At 47.3% G+C, this 16,554-nt stretch overlaps 1 protein-coding gene across 1 annotated transcript in view; it reads right to left on the reverse strand.

Moving 5' to 3' along the window:
• The window catches only part of chrnb1 (cholinergic receptor, nicotinic, beta 1 (muscle)), a 267,186-nt gene that overhangs the window by 24,166 nt on the left and 226,466 nt on the right, over positions 1 to 16,554 (reverse strand). Inside the window, exon 2 of the mRNA XM_072459101.1 lies at positions 5,059 to 5,192. Within this exon, the coding sequence (XP_072315202.1) occupies positions 5,059 to 5,192 (134 nt within the window). The remainder of the gene's footprint in view (positions 1 to 5,058; positions 5,193 to 16,554) is intronic.

Genomic DNA, 16,554 nt, shown 5'->3' on the forward strand with positions numbered 1-16,554 from the left:
ATATACTGTATACATATATATACACAGTATATACATACAGTGTATATATATATATATATATATATATATATATGTCCCCCCTCATATCGATGTCTCATATGTCACTTCCTGTACCACCAGAACATCCCGCCCCTTTTGGGTGAAAACAGTGTTAACAGAGGCAGGGGACGCAAATGATGTCATCGTTTTAATCCAAAATACTACCAAATATTCATACTGGTCACACAGCAGCCGTGGGCGGAGCTACACTGGTCACACAGCAGCCGTGGGCGGAGCTACACTGGTCACACAGCAGCCGTGGGCGGAGCTTCACTGGTCACAGCAGCCGTGGGCGGAGCTACACTGGTCACACAGCAGCCGTGGGCGGAGCTTCACTGGTCACACACCAGCCGTGGGCGGAGCTACACTGGTCACACAGCAGCCGTGGGCGGAGCTTCACTGGTCACACAGCAGCCGTGGGCGGAGCTTCACTGGTCACACAGCAGCCGTGGGCGGAGCTTCACTGGTCACACAGCAGCCGTGGGCGGAGCTACACTGGTCACAGCAGCCGTGGGCGGAGCTACACTGGTCACACAGCAGCCGTGGGCGGAGCTTCACTGGTCACACAGCAGCCGTGGGCGGAGCTACACTGGTCACACAGCAGCCGTGGGCGGAGCTTCACTGGTCACACAGCAGCCGTGGGCGGAGCTACACTGGTCACACAGCAGCCGTGGGCGGAGCTACACTGGTCACACAGCAGCCGTGGGCGGAGCTTCACTGGTCACACAGCAGCCGTGGGCGGAGCTACACTGGTCACACAGCAGCCGTGGGCGGAGCTTCACTGGTCACACAGCAGCCGTGGGCGGAGCTTCACTGGTCACACAGCAGCCGTGGGCGGAGCTTCACTGGTCACACAGCAGCCGTGGGCGGAGCTACACTGGTCACACAGCAGCCGTGGGCGGAGCTACACTGGTCACACAGCAGCCGTGGGCGGAGCTTCACTGGTCACACAGCAGCCGTGGGCGGAGCTACACTGGTCACACAGCAGCCGTGGGCGGAGCTACACTGGTGAATATTTAATTTAATCCCAATATCCGATCATTATGAGATTAAAACAACTGCAAGAAACAGATGTCAAGAGATGTCTGTTTATCTTACCAGAATCCTTTCAGCACAATGACTCTCACAGTGGCTGGAGGTGTACAATGACCCTCACAGTGGCTGGAGGTGTACAATGACCCTCACAGTGGCTGGAGGTGTACAATGACCCTCACAGTGGCTGCTGTGTCAGTATCAATAACTCAAAAAAAAGTCTCAAACTTCAAGCTTTATTCCAAAACCTTTTAACAAATGCAAAAATAAGGCACTTTGTTTCCGTTAAAAATGTTATGCAGAAATAGTATGTCTCTCGGCTGGCCTGGGAACGCCTCGGGATCCCCCCGGAGGAGCTGGAGGAAGTGTCTGGGGAGAGGGGAGGCTGGGAGTCCCTGCTCAGACTGCTGCCCCCGCGACCCGGCCCCGGAGAAAACAGAAGATCGATGGACTTTTTAATCATGTTTAATGTTTTTAATTTCCAAACTATGAATAAGGAATTGACCAACTAATGTTTAATTGCTGACTTTTAATATATTTTAATCAATAAAATAATGAAGTTGTTAATGAATAAATACATACATTGTTTTAAGTTTTATATTTTGGTGTGTGTATGTGTATATATATATATATATATATATATATATATATATATATATATATATTTATATATATATTTATTGTGTGTGTGTATGTGTGTGTGTGTATGTGTTTATTTGTGTATATGTGACTGAACGTGGCCAATCCAGTTACATGTCGACCCGGAGACATTTTGAGTTATTCACAGATTCTGAAAGTGTGAATTCAAAGCTTTCCAATGATGTCTCACTCATGTAGATCTGATCATATTTGAGTAAATTGTGGTCATTTGAATGTAAACAACTCTCAAACCCATTCACTGGTAAAACGGCTTCCAAAGTTTCTCACCTGAGTGAGCCCAGAGTCACAGGGGGGCGGGGCTCATTTGCATCTCATTGAGATAAGCCCTCCCCCCTGTCACACTGACACCACCTCCCCCTACAGCTGTCACTCAAGACTCAAGAGGAGTGTTGTTATTGATGGTAACTGGACTTGAATCAGAATTAGAAGTTACTGTATTAAAATGGAAATACTTGGATTACAAAAGGCCCTGAATAGAATCAAAGAATCAGAATGAGAATAGGGTTCATTGCATTTGTCGATAAACATAATTCACAGGTGATTCAGTGCAACACAAACAACAAAAGATAAGATAAGATAAAATAGCCTTTAATGTTACAACGCAGTAGATACAGGGGGAAAGGACAGTAACTTATAGGAAGTTTAAAAAACACTCTTAATAGAAGAACTCTTATAAACAGATGCCAGGGCCAGGTATACGAACTGCAACGGGTCCATGGCTTTGAATATATGAGATATGAGATAATAGATATGATATGTACACCACCAGAGTCCAATTACATCAGAGATCACATCCTCATCCTCTTCGTCTGTGCACTCTTCTGTGCTGTGACTCTCGGCTCTTGGCATCAAAGCTGTAAACAAATAACAGGACATTTAAGAAATGGCTAACTATTTCACATAAAACACTCATTAACTATTTTTTTTTTTTTAACACAATGTGAGAGTTTCAATATAAATACCTGAAGTGCTGATAACTCTTGATCTTTGGAAGCCGTCTGAAGAAGTGGGATATTGAGGTGAGACTCAGGAGAGCTGTTTTCCACTCCCTGATGACAAGGGCGACAATGTAAAAAAATGAGAACAGAAGAAACATATCTTAAGCAGAGAGCAGCACTGAAGTTTTGCCAGGCTAATGTTTACACATTACAGTAGTCAAATAATATAAACTAACCTCAACGATGTCTTCCAAAGTGTCAACTCTGGTCTTCATGTATGCTCGCTTGATAATCTGATGATCTGTGCATGGCCTGCAGCTTCTGATGTGTGGGAGAAGCTGTTTCCACAGTGATCTGAAGCTTGATGTACAAACTGCAGGCTCACCTGAAAAACAGATGTTGCTTATGGTTAATTATACTCTAATCATTAAAACATGAAAATCACCAAAATAATGTTTTACACTTACCACGCTCCTTAGCAGACTTCACGTAGAGACAGGTCATGTCAGTCAGGGTCTTTGCCAATTCTGAAAAGGGGGATAAAAGGATTAGGGTTAACAGTAATATGGGAATAACACGCTTCACAGATAACAGTTCACATTGTGACGTTAACGGTGTATTTAAGATGCAAAACGCGGAGATATTGGGACATCTGCCCTCGGCTAGCGATGCTAGCTAGCTCACTTGAGATAACACTGCTCGTAAAAGCAAAACACTTGCAGAACAGCACACCAAAACATAAACATACACTCGAGTTTAAAACCGGCGCACATTAAAGTGATTAAAAGCGGGTGTTTTAGTCGCAAAGCTTACCTGGTTCAGCCGTCCTGTTGTCTCTCCCAACACCGTGCACAGAGAGACACACAGGAAGCTGATAATGGCCAGGCAAGCGCGTGATTGGTTCGAGTGACGCAGTGCGTGCGTGACGTGCAACGTACGTAAGCCACGTGACCAGAAGTGGTATCGGGAGTTGTAGTTTTTTTCTCCTCCCTCGCCGAAAAATAACCCGATAACATAGCAAAGTTTAGCTTACATCCGAATAGCTGCGATTAGCTCCGGACTGTGGGGCTAACAGCCGGTTTAGCACCATAAAATAGACACAAAGCACGACCCACACAACCCACGGGCCAACCCACGCCGAAAAATAACCCGATAACATGGTGATAACAGCAAGTAATCACATTAAGCCCGTATTGCAGAGTGCACTGAAGCAACATGTTAGCTTAGCATTAGCTCCACCGGAGCAGACAAGTAAGATTCTAAAGTGATCACGAGACCGCCTTAAAACACAGCGTTAAAGCAATAATTTAGTAGTAAAGTAAAAGTGTACCTGAGTAAACAGTTCCGTTGCAATGTAGTCCAGGAAATGTAAGCTCTGAAGACTGTGCTCTGCAGACGGTCTGGAGTAATGAGAGGAAAACACGGAGCAGCAGCTGCCATGCGGATCACAGCTGATTGGTGGAAAATGTAAACAATACGTTGGCTAGAAAAAGGTGACGCCCCCCAGGAGAGCAGGAAAAAGACCCCAAAACTCCACATTTTTAACAGCTTAAAGTATACGTTTAAGAAAACCAATAGTGTTATCTGAAGCACACAGGGGCTTATTCATAACTTCAACTAGCACATTCTGAAAAAAAATGAAAATCACAAATTTGGGGGAAAAAAAGTAAAATCCTGTTTTTCTCAGTTTCACCGAGGCCGACATGGTCCGACAATTGCCGTGGCGAGTCACATATGTGTGTGTGTATGTGTGTGTGTCGTAGATGGGTGTAGCTGATATTTCAACATGTGACACAGTGAGTCCATGTGAAATAATCAAGTCTAAAGTGTGTCCTGCATTGTGTGTTGGTGATTGAACTGACTGAATTAGATCAAAAGAAGCCAAAAGACTTTTGAAGTCAATAGCCAGCTGATCAGATGGGCAACAGACATGTGCATTTATGTCCCCACAAACCAGTAGTTGTTCAAAACCATCTCAACTAAAAACTCACACCACAGGTAATGGGATACAGATGCCAAGAATGGTGGGAGCGTCTTTGATTGTCCACTACAGCCAGTGATCGCAGGTTTTATCACAGAGTTGCGTACATTCAGAAGGGTCTGGCGTTCATACATAAGTATTGTGGACACATTCTTTACAAAAAACAACGACACTAACAGTAGCAGTGAAACATAGAGCAGGAGCAGACGACTGGCCACACACAGCGGCGCCATCTTGGATCACACTTCTTGTTTAGAATTCCACCCCCTGCACTGTCATCAGTTGTGCCGACGCAAAATGAGCACCACAGCGCCCAAGTAAACACTAAGACCGGGGTCAAAATACGGCCCTATACGTCATAAGTCAAGACTGTGTGATTGCTTGTGTGTTAGAACGCTTTAGTCTCACCAGCCCGACAAAAGAGGACAGCACCATGCCGATGCGCACCACCACCCTGTCCTCAGGCACCAGCGCAGGCCGCACCTTCTGGTTATACCCACTGAACATGGTCTTCAGGAGGGAATTCTCCGCATCTGTCGCTCCTGATCAAGATAATAACACTTATGAACAACATCTGAACAGGGAAATATCAATTACCTGTTTTTCGGTAGAGTGCAGTGGTGGAAGAAATACAGAATTGTGTTACTTAAAGGTGGAATGGACGATTTTTTTTAATCATATTTCCTCGTGGCGTGGATAAATCATTTGTCCTGCCACGTATCAATCATAAAACGCACCTATCGCTCACCTGCAGCCGCGTCAGGCTCGTCCCCACGTTTCCGCGTGCCTAAGCGCATGGATCTATCATAATATAGTTCCCTCAGTGTACGGGGCAAAATGAGGACGGAGAAAGACAGTTCGAGCTGACGCAGAAGTGGACAGAAATCTGCGGGAGACGAGCGATGTGATGCGCTCCGTTGCGCTAATAAACAAACTGTGTGTGTTGTATCGGTCCGCACGGGGGAGTGCGCATGCGCACTTCCGCCTGCGTTCTCAAATCACCGAAAAATCGTCCATACCGCCTTTAAGTAAAAAGTACAAATACAGGAGCAATAAATACTCAAGTAAAAGTATCACATTAAAAATGTACTTAAAGTGCATGTGACAGGTTCTCATCTAATTATGAGTTTGGTGGGATAGTCCCTGTGAAAAAATACTCATCATAGTTTTTCGTGAAGAAAACTTTCACAATAAAAGTTACAATAAATGTCCAGGGGTTCACATCAGAGTGGTTTGAAGCTCTAAAGACACTCACTCCCCTGCTTTTGTCAAATTTTAACTGGGCTCTTAAAAAACTCAGATCCCTCCAAGTTGGAAAGAAGCCATTATATCCTTGACACTTAAAGAGGGGAAGGACCGACTTGACTGTGCCTCATATAGACCTATTGTCATGGTCACCGTCTGTCTGGTGATCGTTTTGTCTTGTTTTACTCACAGGTTTTCTGTCTCTGCTCCTCTTCATTTCCCCCTCCCTTCTTGTTTTCCTCTCCGGTTACCACCCCCTTGTCTCTCTAGTTACTGCCCTCTTGTCTCTCAGCTCATCACAGGCTCTCCTCACCTGTGAGTGGGTTCACAGCTGTATCTGCTTGTCAATCACTGGGTGTGGTATATTAGGTGTTTGGTTTCCTCTGTTCTGGGTGAGAGTGGCTGCGTTACCTGGTCGACCCCAGCTAGCGAGCCTGTGCCTTATCCTCGTGATCCTGTTCTGCTGTCTTTGACCTTGGGCCGTTCTGATTACCCTTTCGTCCATCCTCTGACAATGCTGTTCTGCCTGTGTACCGAACCTGGGACGGACCTGACAATGCCTCTCGTCTGCCCCTGACACCGCGGTTGCTGGCGCTGCCACCGCTGGAAGGATCTTTTGTTTGTCGTTCACTCTTAACAAAGAGACTTTGTACTTTTCTGTTCTGTGCCATTAAAGACTGTTTATTCATCGCATTTTTCCAGCTCCGTAATTGGCTCCGTTCGTGACACCTATTTCTATTCTGAATGTTGACTATCGTTTATACACCTCAATTATGTCCAAAAGAATGGAACAAATCCTCCCAAACTGAATCCACAAAGATCAGACAGGATTTATTAACAAATGAGAAGATAATATCAGACAAATGGCTGAATAACTTGGAAGTTGAGAACCCATGGGTAATAGCAGTGCTTATGAGATGGAAGAATCTAATTAAAACATATGAACAGAACAAAGATATTACTATCTTAACCTGGTTTAAATCCAAACCGCACCGACCTGAGATTGAAGGTTTGGATTACAAAAGGCATAAGATTATTATTACCAGACTGTAAAAGAAAATCCAAAGAACAGCTTCGATATGTTGAAATAATCCTTTGAATTGCAAAAACAGAACTTCTATAGGTAATTACAAATAAGGAGTTATTATAATCAAGAAATAAAACAAAGCAACAACAATTACAATACTGAAATCTTTATCAAAGCATATACATCAGAACTTTCAAGGGGAATCATATCTAAAGTATCTGGATGTATCAATGACATGGACAACCAATCCATTAAATATATTTAAAGTAAATGGGAAGGTCATTTTGTTGTGACGGATGAGCAGTGGGAAGAGATATGTACATCACAGTGGAGGAGCACAGAGTCCATGTTTGGAGGGAATTTTGTTGGAAAAATGTGACCCGTTTATTCATAACACCGTGTCAGAGTGCACATTATTCACAGGGAGGGGCCGGATGCTGGAGAGACTGTGGTTGCCGGGAGACAGATCAGTACCATGTGTTTTGGGACTGTCCTGTAGTGCAGAAATACTGGACACAAATTAACAAGGCAATGAAGACTATTTTTTGACACCACTATTCCACTCAATTTTGAAACAATGTATTTAGGTCTCAAAACTCCTGCCATGGACATAGTGGATGGATATCTAATGAACATACTTTGGGCTGCCTGGAAGAAGGCAATCACATAAAAGTGGATGACAAAAACAGCCCTGAAGGTTAAGGACTGGATGGGCATCATAACTGATCCACGCACCATGGAAAAAACAACCGCCAGACTCAACAGACTCAGAAATTCAACAAACAATGGACAAAATGGGACTTTTTTCATAATATGAGTTAACCCCTTTCCTTTGAATACCATCTCATTACCTGCTAATTTTGTTCTTCTTCTTCACTAGAGATAATGAAGCCAGACAAATAAACTGGGTGTTCGCAACTCAACCCGTGAAAGTGTACGCTCAATAGCAGGGTATTAACAGCAGGGCAGACCCACCAAGGTATTTGAAAAGTATATGGGAAAAAGAGGCAACACATAACAGCGATGCACAGAACCTAGTTACCATCACAATGGCAGACATCCAAGAAAGTCTCAGGTATGAAAAACTGGACAGCACCGGGCCCTGACATGATACATACTGGCTAAAGAAACTCACAACACTCCATGAGCACCTAGCAGCCCAAATGAACCTGCTGCTAAGGGATGGGACTCACCCTGAATGGCTGACCGAAGGGCGTACGATCCTGATCCGGATCACTCCAAGGGCACAGTCCCGTCCAACTATCGGCCAATAAGTCTCTCCACAACATGGAAGTTCCTGTCAGGCATCATTGCGGCTAAGATAAGTGGGCACATCGATCTATACATGACCAAAGCAAAGAAGGGCATCGGAAAAGACACCAGAGGAGCAAAAGACCAACTCGTGGTTGACCGAACAGTCGGTCAACCACGAGAAAGCATATGACTCAATGGCACACGGATCACTGAATGCTTGGGCATATGTAACATCAATCAGACTCCAAGAGCCTTCATAGCGAACTCGATGCGGCTGTTGAAAACAACCCTTGACCAATGGTAAACCACTTGCAGGTTCATCAAATGTGGCATATACCAGGGAGAAGCCCTGTCCCAACTGCTGTTCTGCATAGGCCTGTACCCCCTCCGCCAAATAATCAAGACTGGCTATGGCCCACTGACTCTGGAAAGAGGAGTGAGACAGGTCCCCCCTACAGTAAAACCCATAACCCACTGCTATTTTGATGATGTTTTATTATATTTGATATTTGACCAAACCAGAAACATCCATACTTAATGCTTTGTATTTCCTTCAGAATATTGGTCCAATGTTTGGGTCCAAATTAAATCAAAACTCTACAACTATCAAAAGAAAAAGGAGGTTGTGGTTTACTTTGTCTGAAAATTTACTTTATTTTAGGTCAAATCAGAGCGTTGCTGTGTGAGCCAGAATCTGAATCTCAATGGTCTCATATTGAGAGTAATGTGGTGCCGGGGGTTCCTGTACAGGTCTTATACTTAGAGTAATGTGGTGCCGGGGGTTCCTGTACAGGTCTTATACTGAGAGTCAAGTGGTGACGGGGGTTCCTGTACAGGTCTTTTACTGAGAGTAATGTGGTGCCGGGGTTTCCTTTACAGGTCTTATACTGAGAGTAATGTGGTGCCAGGGGTTCCTGTACAGGTCTTATACTAAATGTAATGTGGTGCCGGGGGTTCCTGTACAGGTCTTATACTGAGAGTAATGTGGTGCCGGGGGTTCCTGTACAGGTCTTATACTGAGAGTAATGTGATGCCGGGGGTTCCTGTACAGGTCTTATAATGGAGAGGAATGTGGTGCCGGGAGTTCCTGTACAGGTCTTAAAATGGAGAGTAATGGGGTGCCGGGGGTTCCTGTACGGGTCTTATACTGAGAGTCATGTGGTGACGGGGGTTCCTGTACAGGTCTTATACTGAGAGTAATGTGGTGCGGGGGGTTCCTGTACAGGTCTCATACTGAGAGTAATGTGGTGCCGGGGTTTCCTTTACAGGTCTTATACTGAGAGTAATGTGGTGCCTGATGTTCCTGTACAGGTCTTATACTGACAGTAATGTGGTGCCGGGGGTTCCTGTACAGGTCTTATACTGAGAGTCATGTGGTGCCGGGGGTTCCTGTACAGGTCTTATACTGAGAGTAATGTGGTGCCGGGGGTTCCTGTACAGGTCTTATACTTTGAGTAATGTGGTGCCGGGGGTTCCTGTACAGGTCTTATACTGAGAGTCAGGTGGTGACTGGGGTTCCTGTAAAGGTCTTATACTGAGAGTAATGTGGTGACGGGGGTTCCTGTACAGGTCTTATACTGAGAGTAATCTGGTGCGGGGGTTCCTTTACAGGTCTTATACTAAATGTAATGTGGTGCCGGGGGTTCCTGTACAGGTCTTATACTGAGAGTCATGTGGTGCGGGGGTTCCTTTACAGGTCTTATACTAAATGTAATGTGGTGCCGGGGGTTCCTGTACAGGTCTTATACTGAGAGTCATGTGGTGCCGGGGGTTCCTGTACAGGTCTTATACTGAGAGTAATGTAGTGCCGGGGGTTCCTGTACAGGTCTTAAAATGGAGAGTAATGGGGTGCCGGGGGTTCCTGTACAGGTCTTATACTGAGAGTAATGTGGTGCCGGGGGTTCCTGTACAGGTCTTATACTGAGAGTAATGTGGTGCCGGGGGTTCCTGTACAGGTCTTATACTGAGAGTAATGTGGTGCCGGGGGTTCCTGTACAGTTCTTATACTGAGAGTAATGTGGTGCCGGGGGTTCCTGTACAGGTCTCATACTGAGAGTAATGTGGTGCCGGGGGTTCCTGTACAGGTCTTATACTTAGAGTAATGTGGTGCCGGGGGTTCCTGTACAGGTCTTATACTGAGAGTAATGTGGTGCCGGGGGTTCCTGTACAGGTCTTATACTGAGAGTAATGTGGTGACGGGGGTTCCTGTACAGGTCTTATACTGAGAGTAATTTGGTGACGGGGGTTCCTGTACAGGTCTTATACTGAGAGTCATGTGGTGTGGGGGTTCCTTTACAGGTCTTATACTGAGAGTCATGTGGTGCCGGGGGTTCCTGTACAGGTCTTATACTGAGAGTAATGTGGTGCCGGGGGTTCCTGTACAGGTCTTATACCGAGAGTAATGTAGTGCCGGGGTTCCTGTACAGGCCTTATACTGAGAGTAATGTCGTGCCGGGGTTTCCTGTACAGGTCTTATACTGAGAGTAATGTGGTGCCGGGGGTTCCTGTACAGGTCTTATACTTAGAGTAATGTGGTGCCGGGGGTTCCTGTACAGGTCTTATACTGAGAGTAATGTGGTGCTGGGGGTTCCTGTACAGGTCTTCTACTGAGAGTAATGTGATGCCGGGGGTTCCTGTACAGGTCTTATAATGGAGAGTAATGTGGTGCCGGGGGTTCCTGTACAGGTCTTAAAATGGAGAGTAATGGGGTGCCGGGGGTTCCTGCACAGGTCTTATACTGAGAGTAATGTGGTGCCGGGGGTTCCTGTACAGGTCTTATACTGAGAGTAATGTGGTGCCGGGGGTTCCAGTACAGGTCTTATACTGACAGTAATGTGGTGCCGGGGGTTCCTGTACAGGTCTTATACTGAGAGTCATGTGGTGACGGGGTTCCTGTACAGGTCTTATACTGAGAGTAATGTGGTGCCGGGGGTTCCTGTACAGGTCTTATACTGAGAGTAATGTGGTGCCGGGGTTCCTGTACAGGTCTTATACTGAGAGTCATGTGGTGCCGGGGGTTCCTGTACAGGTCTCATACTGAGAGTAATGTGGTGCCGAGGGTTCCTGTACAGGTCTTATACTGAGAGTAATGTGCTGCCGGAGGTTCCTGTACAGGTCTTATAATGGAGAGTAATGGGGTGCCGGGGGTTCCTGTACAGTTCTTATACTGAGAGTAATGTGGTGACGGGGGTTCCTGTACAGGTCTTATACTGAGAGTCATGTGGTGCCGGGGGTTCCTGTACAGATCTTATACTGAGAGTAATGTGGTGCCGGGGGTTCCAGTACAGGTCTTATACTGACAGTCATGTGGTGCCGGGGGTTCCTGTACAGGTCTTATACTAAATGTAATGTGGTGCCGGGGGTTCCTGTACAGGTCTTATACTGAGAGTAATGTGGTGCCGGGGGTTCCAGTACAGGTCTTATACTGACAGTCATGTGGTGCCGGGGGTTCCTGTACAGGTCTTATACTGAGAGTCACGTGGTGACGGGGGTTCCTGTACAGGTCATAGACTGAGAGTAATGTGGTGCCGGGGGTTCCTGTACAGGTCTTATACTGAGAGTAATGTGGTGCCGGGGGTTCCTGTACAGGTCTTATACTGAGAGTAATGTGGTGCCGGGGGTTCCTGTACAGGTCTTATACTGAGAGTCATGTGGTGCCGGGGGTTCATGTACAGGTCTCATACTGAGAGTAATGTGGTGCCGAGGGTTCCTGTACAGGTCTTATACTAGAGTAATGTGGTGCCGGAGGTTCCTGTACAGGTCTTATAATGGAGAGTAATGGGGTGCCGGGGGTTCCTGTACAGTTCTTATACTGAGAGTAATGTGGTGCCGGGGGTTCCTGTACAGGTCTTATACTGAGAGTCATGTGGTGCCGGGGGTTCCTGTACAGGTCTTGTACTGAGAGTAATGTGGTGCCGGGGGGTTCCGGTACAGGTCTTATACCGAGAGTAATGTAGTGCCGGGGGTTCCTGTACAGGTCTTATACTGAGAGTAATGTGGTGCCGGGGGGTTCCTGTACAGGCCTTAAACTGAGAGTAATGTCGTGCCGGGTGTTCCAGTACAGGTCTTATACTGAGAGTAATGTGGTGCCGGGGGGTTCCTGTACAGGCCTTAAACTAAGAGTAATGTCGTGCCGGGTGTTCCTGTACAGGTCTTATACTGAGAGTAATGTGGTGCCGGGGGTTCCTGTACAGGTCTTATACTGAGAGTAATGTGGTGCCGGGGGTTCCTGTACAGGTCTTATACTTAGAGTAATGTGGTGCCGGGGGTTCCTGTACAGGTCTTATACTGAGAGTAATGTGGTGCTGGGGGTTCCTGTACAGGTCTTCTACTGAGAGTAATGTGATGCCGGGGGTTCCTGTACAGGTCTTATAATGGAGAGTAATGTGGTGCCGGGGGTTCCTGTACAGGTCTTATACTGAGAGTAATGTGGTGCCGGGGGTTCCTGTACAGGTCTTATACTGAGAGTAATGTGGTGCCGGGGGTTCCTGTACAGGTCTTATACTGAGAGTAATGTGGTGCCGGGGGTTCCTGTACAGTTCTTATACTGAGAGTAATGTGGTGCCGGGGGTTCCTGTACAGGTCTCATACTGAGAGTAATGTGGTGCCGGGGGTTCCTGTACAGGTCTTATACTTAGAGTAATGTGGTGCCGGGGGTTCCTGTACAGGTCTTATACTGAGAGTCAGGTGGTGACGGGGGTTCCTGTACAGGTCTTATACTGAGAGTAATGTGGTGCTGGGGGTTCCAGTACAGGTCTTATACTGACAGTCATGTGGTGCCGGGGGTTCCTGTACAGGTCTTATACTGAGAGTCATGTGGTGACGGGGGTTCCTGTACAGGTCTTATACTGAGAGTAATGTGGTGCCTGAGGTTCCTGTACAGGCCTTATACTGAGAGTCATGTGGTGCCTGAGGTTCCTGTACAGGCCTTATACTGAGAGTAATTTGGTGCCTGAGGTTCCTGTACAGGCCTTATACTGAGAGTCATGTGGTGCCGGGGGTTCCTTTACAGGTCTTATACTGAGAGTCATGTGGTGCCTGAGGTTCCTGTACAGGTCTTATACTGAGAGTCATGTGGTGCCTGAGGTTCCTGTACAGGTCTTATACTGAGAGTCATGTGATGCCGGGGGTTCCTGTACAGGTCTTATACTGAGAGTCATGTGGTGCCTGAGGTTCCTGTACAGGTCTTATACTGAGAGTCATGTGGTGCCGGGGGTTCCTGTACAGGTCTTATACTGAGAGTAATGTGGTGCCGGGGGTTCCTGTACAGTTCTTATACTTAGAGTCATGTGGTGCCGGGGGTTCCTGTACAGGTCTTATACTGAGAGTAATGTGGTGCCGGGGGTTCCTGTACAGGTCCTATACTGAGAGTCATGTGGTGACGGGGGTTCCTGTACAGGTCTTATACTGAGAGTAATGTGGTGACGGGGGTTCCTGTACAGGTCTTATACTGAGAGTCATGTGGTGCGGGGGTTCCTTTACAGGTCCTATACTGAGAGTCATGTGGTGCCGGGGGTTCCTGTACAGGTCTTATACTGAGAGTAATGTGGTGCCGGGGGTTCCTGTACAGGTCTTATACCGAGAGTAATGTAGTGCCGGGGTTCCTGTACAGGCCTTATACTGAGAGTAATGTCGTGCCGGGGGTTCCTGTACAGGTCTTATACTGAGAGTAATGTGGTGCCGGGGGTTCCTTTACAGGTCTTATACTGAGAGTCATGTGGTGCCCGGGGTTCCTGTACAGGTCTTATACTGAGAGTAATGTGGTGCCGGGGGTTCCTGTACAGGTCTTATACTTAGAGTAATGTGGTGCCGGGGGTTCCTGTACAGGTCTTATACTGAGAGTAATGTGGTGCTGGGGGTTCCTGTACAGGTCTTCTACTGAGAGTAATGTGATGCCGGGGGTTCCTGTACAGGTCTTATAATGGAGAGTAATGTGCTGCCGGGGGTTCCTGTACAGGTCTTAAAATGGAGAGTAATGGGGTGCCGGGGGTTCCTGTACAGGTCTTATACTGAGAGTAATGTGGTGCCGGGGGTTCCAGTACAGGTCTTATACTGACAGTAATGTGGTGCCGGGTGTTCCTGTACAGGTCTTATACTGAGAGTCACGTGGTGACGGGGGTTCCTGTACAGGTCTTATACTGAGAGTAATATGGTGCCGGGGGTTCCAGTACAGGTCTTATACTGACAGTAATGTGGTGCCGGGGGTTCCTGTACAGGTCTTATACTGAGAGTCATGTGGTGCCTGAGGTTCCTGTACAGGCCTTATAGTGAGAGTCATGTGGTGCCGGGGGTTCCTGTACAGGTCTTATACTGAGAGTCATGTGATGCCGGGGGTTCCTGTACAGGTCTTATACTGAGAGTCATGTGGTGCCTGAGGTTCCTGTACAGGTCTTATACTGAGAGTCATGTGGTGCCGGGGGTTCCTGTACAGTTCTTATACTGAGAGTAATGTGGTGCCGGGGGTTCCTGTACAGGTCTCATACTGAGAGTCATGTGGTGCCGGGGGTTCCTGTACAGGTCTTATACTTAGAGTCATGTGGTGCCGGGGGTTCCTGTACAGGTCTTATACTGAGAGTAATGTGGTGCCGGGGGTTCCTGTACAGGTCCTATACTGAGAGTCATGTGGTGACGGGGGTTCCTGTACAGGTCTCATACTGAGAGTAATGTGGTGACGGGGGTTCCTGTACAGGTCTTATACTGAGAGTCATGTGGTGCGGGGGTTCCTTTACAGGTCTTATACTGAGAGTCATGTGGTGCCTGAGGTTCCTGTACAGGTCTTATACTGAGAGTCATGTGGTGCCGGGGGTTCCTGTACAGTTCTTATACTGAGAGTAATGTGGTGCCGGGGGTTCCTGTACAGGTCTCATACTGAGAGTCATGTGGTGCCGGGGGTTCCTGTACAGGTCTTATACTTAGAGTCATGTGGTGCCGGGGGTTCCTGTACAGGTCTTATACTGAGAGTAATGTGGTGCCGGGGGTTCCTGTACAGGTCCTATACTGAGAGTCATGTGGTGACGGGGGTTCCTGTACAGGTCTTATACTGAGAGTCATGTGGTGCCTGAGGTTCCTGTACAGGCCTTATAGTGAGAGTCATGTGGTGCCGGGGGTTCCTGTACAGGTCTTATACTGAGAGTCATGTGATGCCGGGGGTTCCTGTACAGGTCTTATACTGAGAGTCATGTGGTGCCTGATGTTCCTGCACAGGTCTTATACTGAGAGTCATGTGGTGCCGGGGGTTCCTGTACAGTTCTTATACTGAGAGTAATGTGGTGCCGGGGGTTCCTGTACAGGTCTCATACTGAGAGTCATGTGGTGCCGGGGGTTCCTGTACAGGTCTTATACTTAGAGTCATGTGGTGCCGGGGGTTCCTGTACAGGTCTTATACTGAGAGTAATGTGGTGCCGGGGGTTCCTGTACAGGTCTTATACTGAGAGTCATGTGGTGCGGGGGTTCCTTTACAGGTCTTATACTGAGAGTCATGTGGTGCCGGGGGTTCCTGTACAGGTCTTATACTGAGAGTAATGTGGTGCCGGGGGTTCCTGTACAGGTCTTATACTTAGAGTAATGTGGTGCCGGGGGTTCCTGTACAGGTCTTATACTGAGAGTAATGTGGTGCTGGGGGTTCCTGTACAGGTCTTCTACTGAGAGTAATGTGATGCCGGGGGTTCCTGTACAGGTCTTATAATGGAGAGTAATGTGCTGCCGGGGGTTCCTGTACAGGTCTTAAAATGGAGAGTAATGGGGTGCCGGGGGTTCCTGTACAGGTCTTATACTGAGAGTAATGTGGTGCCGGGGGTTCCTGTACAGGTCTTATACTGAGAGTAATGTGGTGCCGGGGGTTCCAGTACAGGTCTTATACTGACAGTAATGTGGTGCCGGGGGTTCCTGTACAGGTCTTATAATGAGAGTCATGTGGTGACGGGGTTCCTGTACAGGTCTTATACTGAGAGTAATGTGGTGCCGGGGGTTCCAGTACAGGTCTTATACTGACAGTAATGTGGTGCCGGGGGTTCCTGTACAGGTCTTATACTGAGAGTCATGTGGTTCCGGGGGTTCCTGTACAGGTCTTTTACTGAGAGTCATGTGGTGCCGGGGGTTCCTGTACAGGTCTTATACTGAGAGTAATGTGGTGCCGGGGGTTCCTGTACAGGTCTTATACTGAGAGTCATGTGGTGCCGGGGGTTCCTGTACAGGTCTCATACTGAGAGTAATGTGGTGCCGAGGGTTCCTGTACAGGTCTTATACTGAGAGTAATGTGCTGCCGGAGGTTCCTGTACAGGTCTTATAATGGAGAGTAATGGGGTGCCGGGGGTTCCTGTACAGTTCTTATACTGAGAGTAATGTGGTGACGGGGGTTCCTGTACAGGTCTTATACTGAG

This window comes from Eucyclogobius newberryi, unplaced genomic scaffold, assembly GCF_026437365.1.
Source record: "Eucyclogobius newberryi isolate DKJ021-1_F unplaced genomic scaffold, fEucNew1.0.hap1 SCAF_22, whole genome shotgun sequence".
In the NCBI taxonomy this organism is placed as follows: Eukaryota; Metazoa; Chordata; class Actinopteri; order Gobiiformes; family Gobiidae; genus Eucyclogobius; species Eucyclogobius newberryi.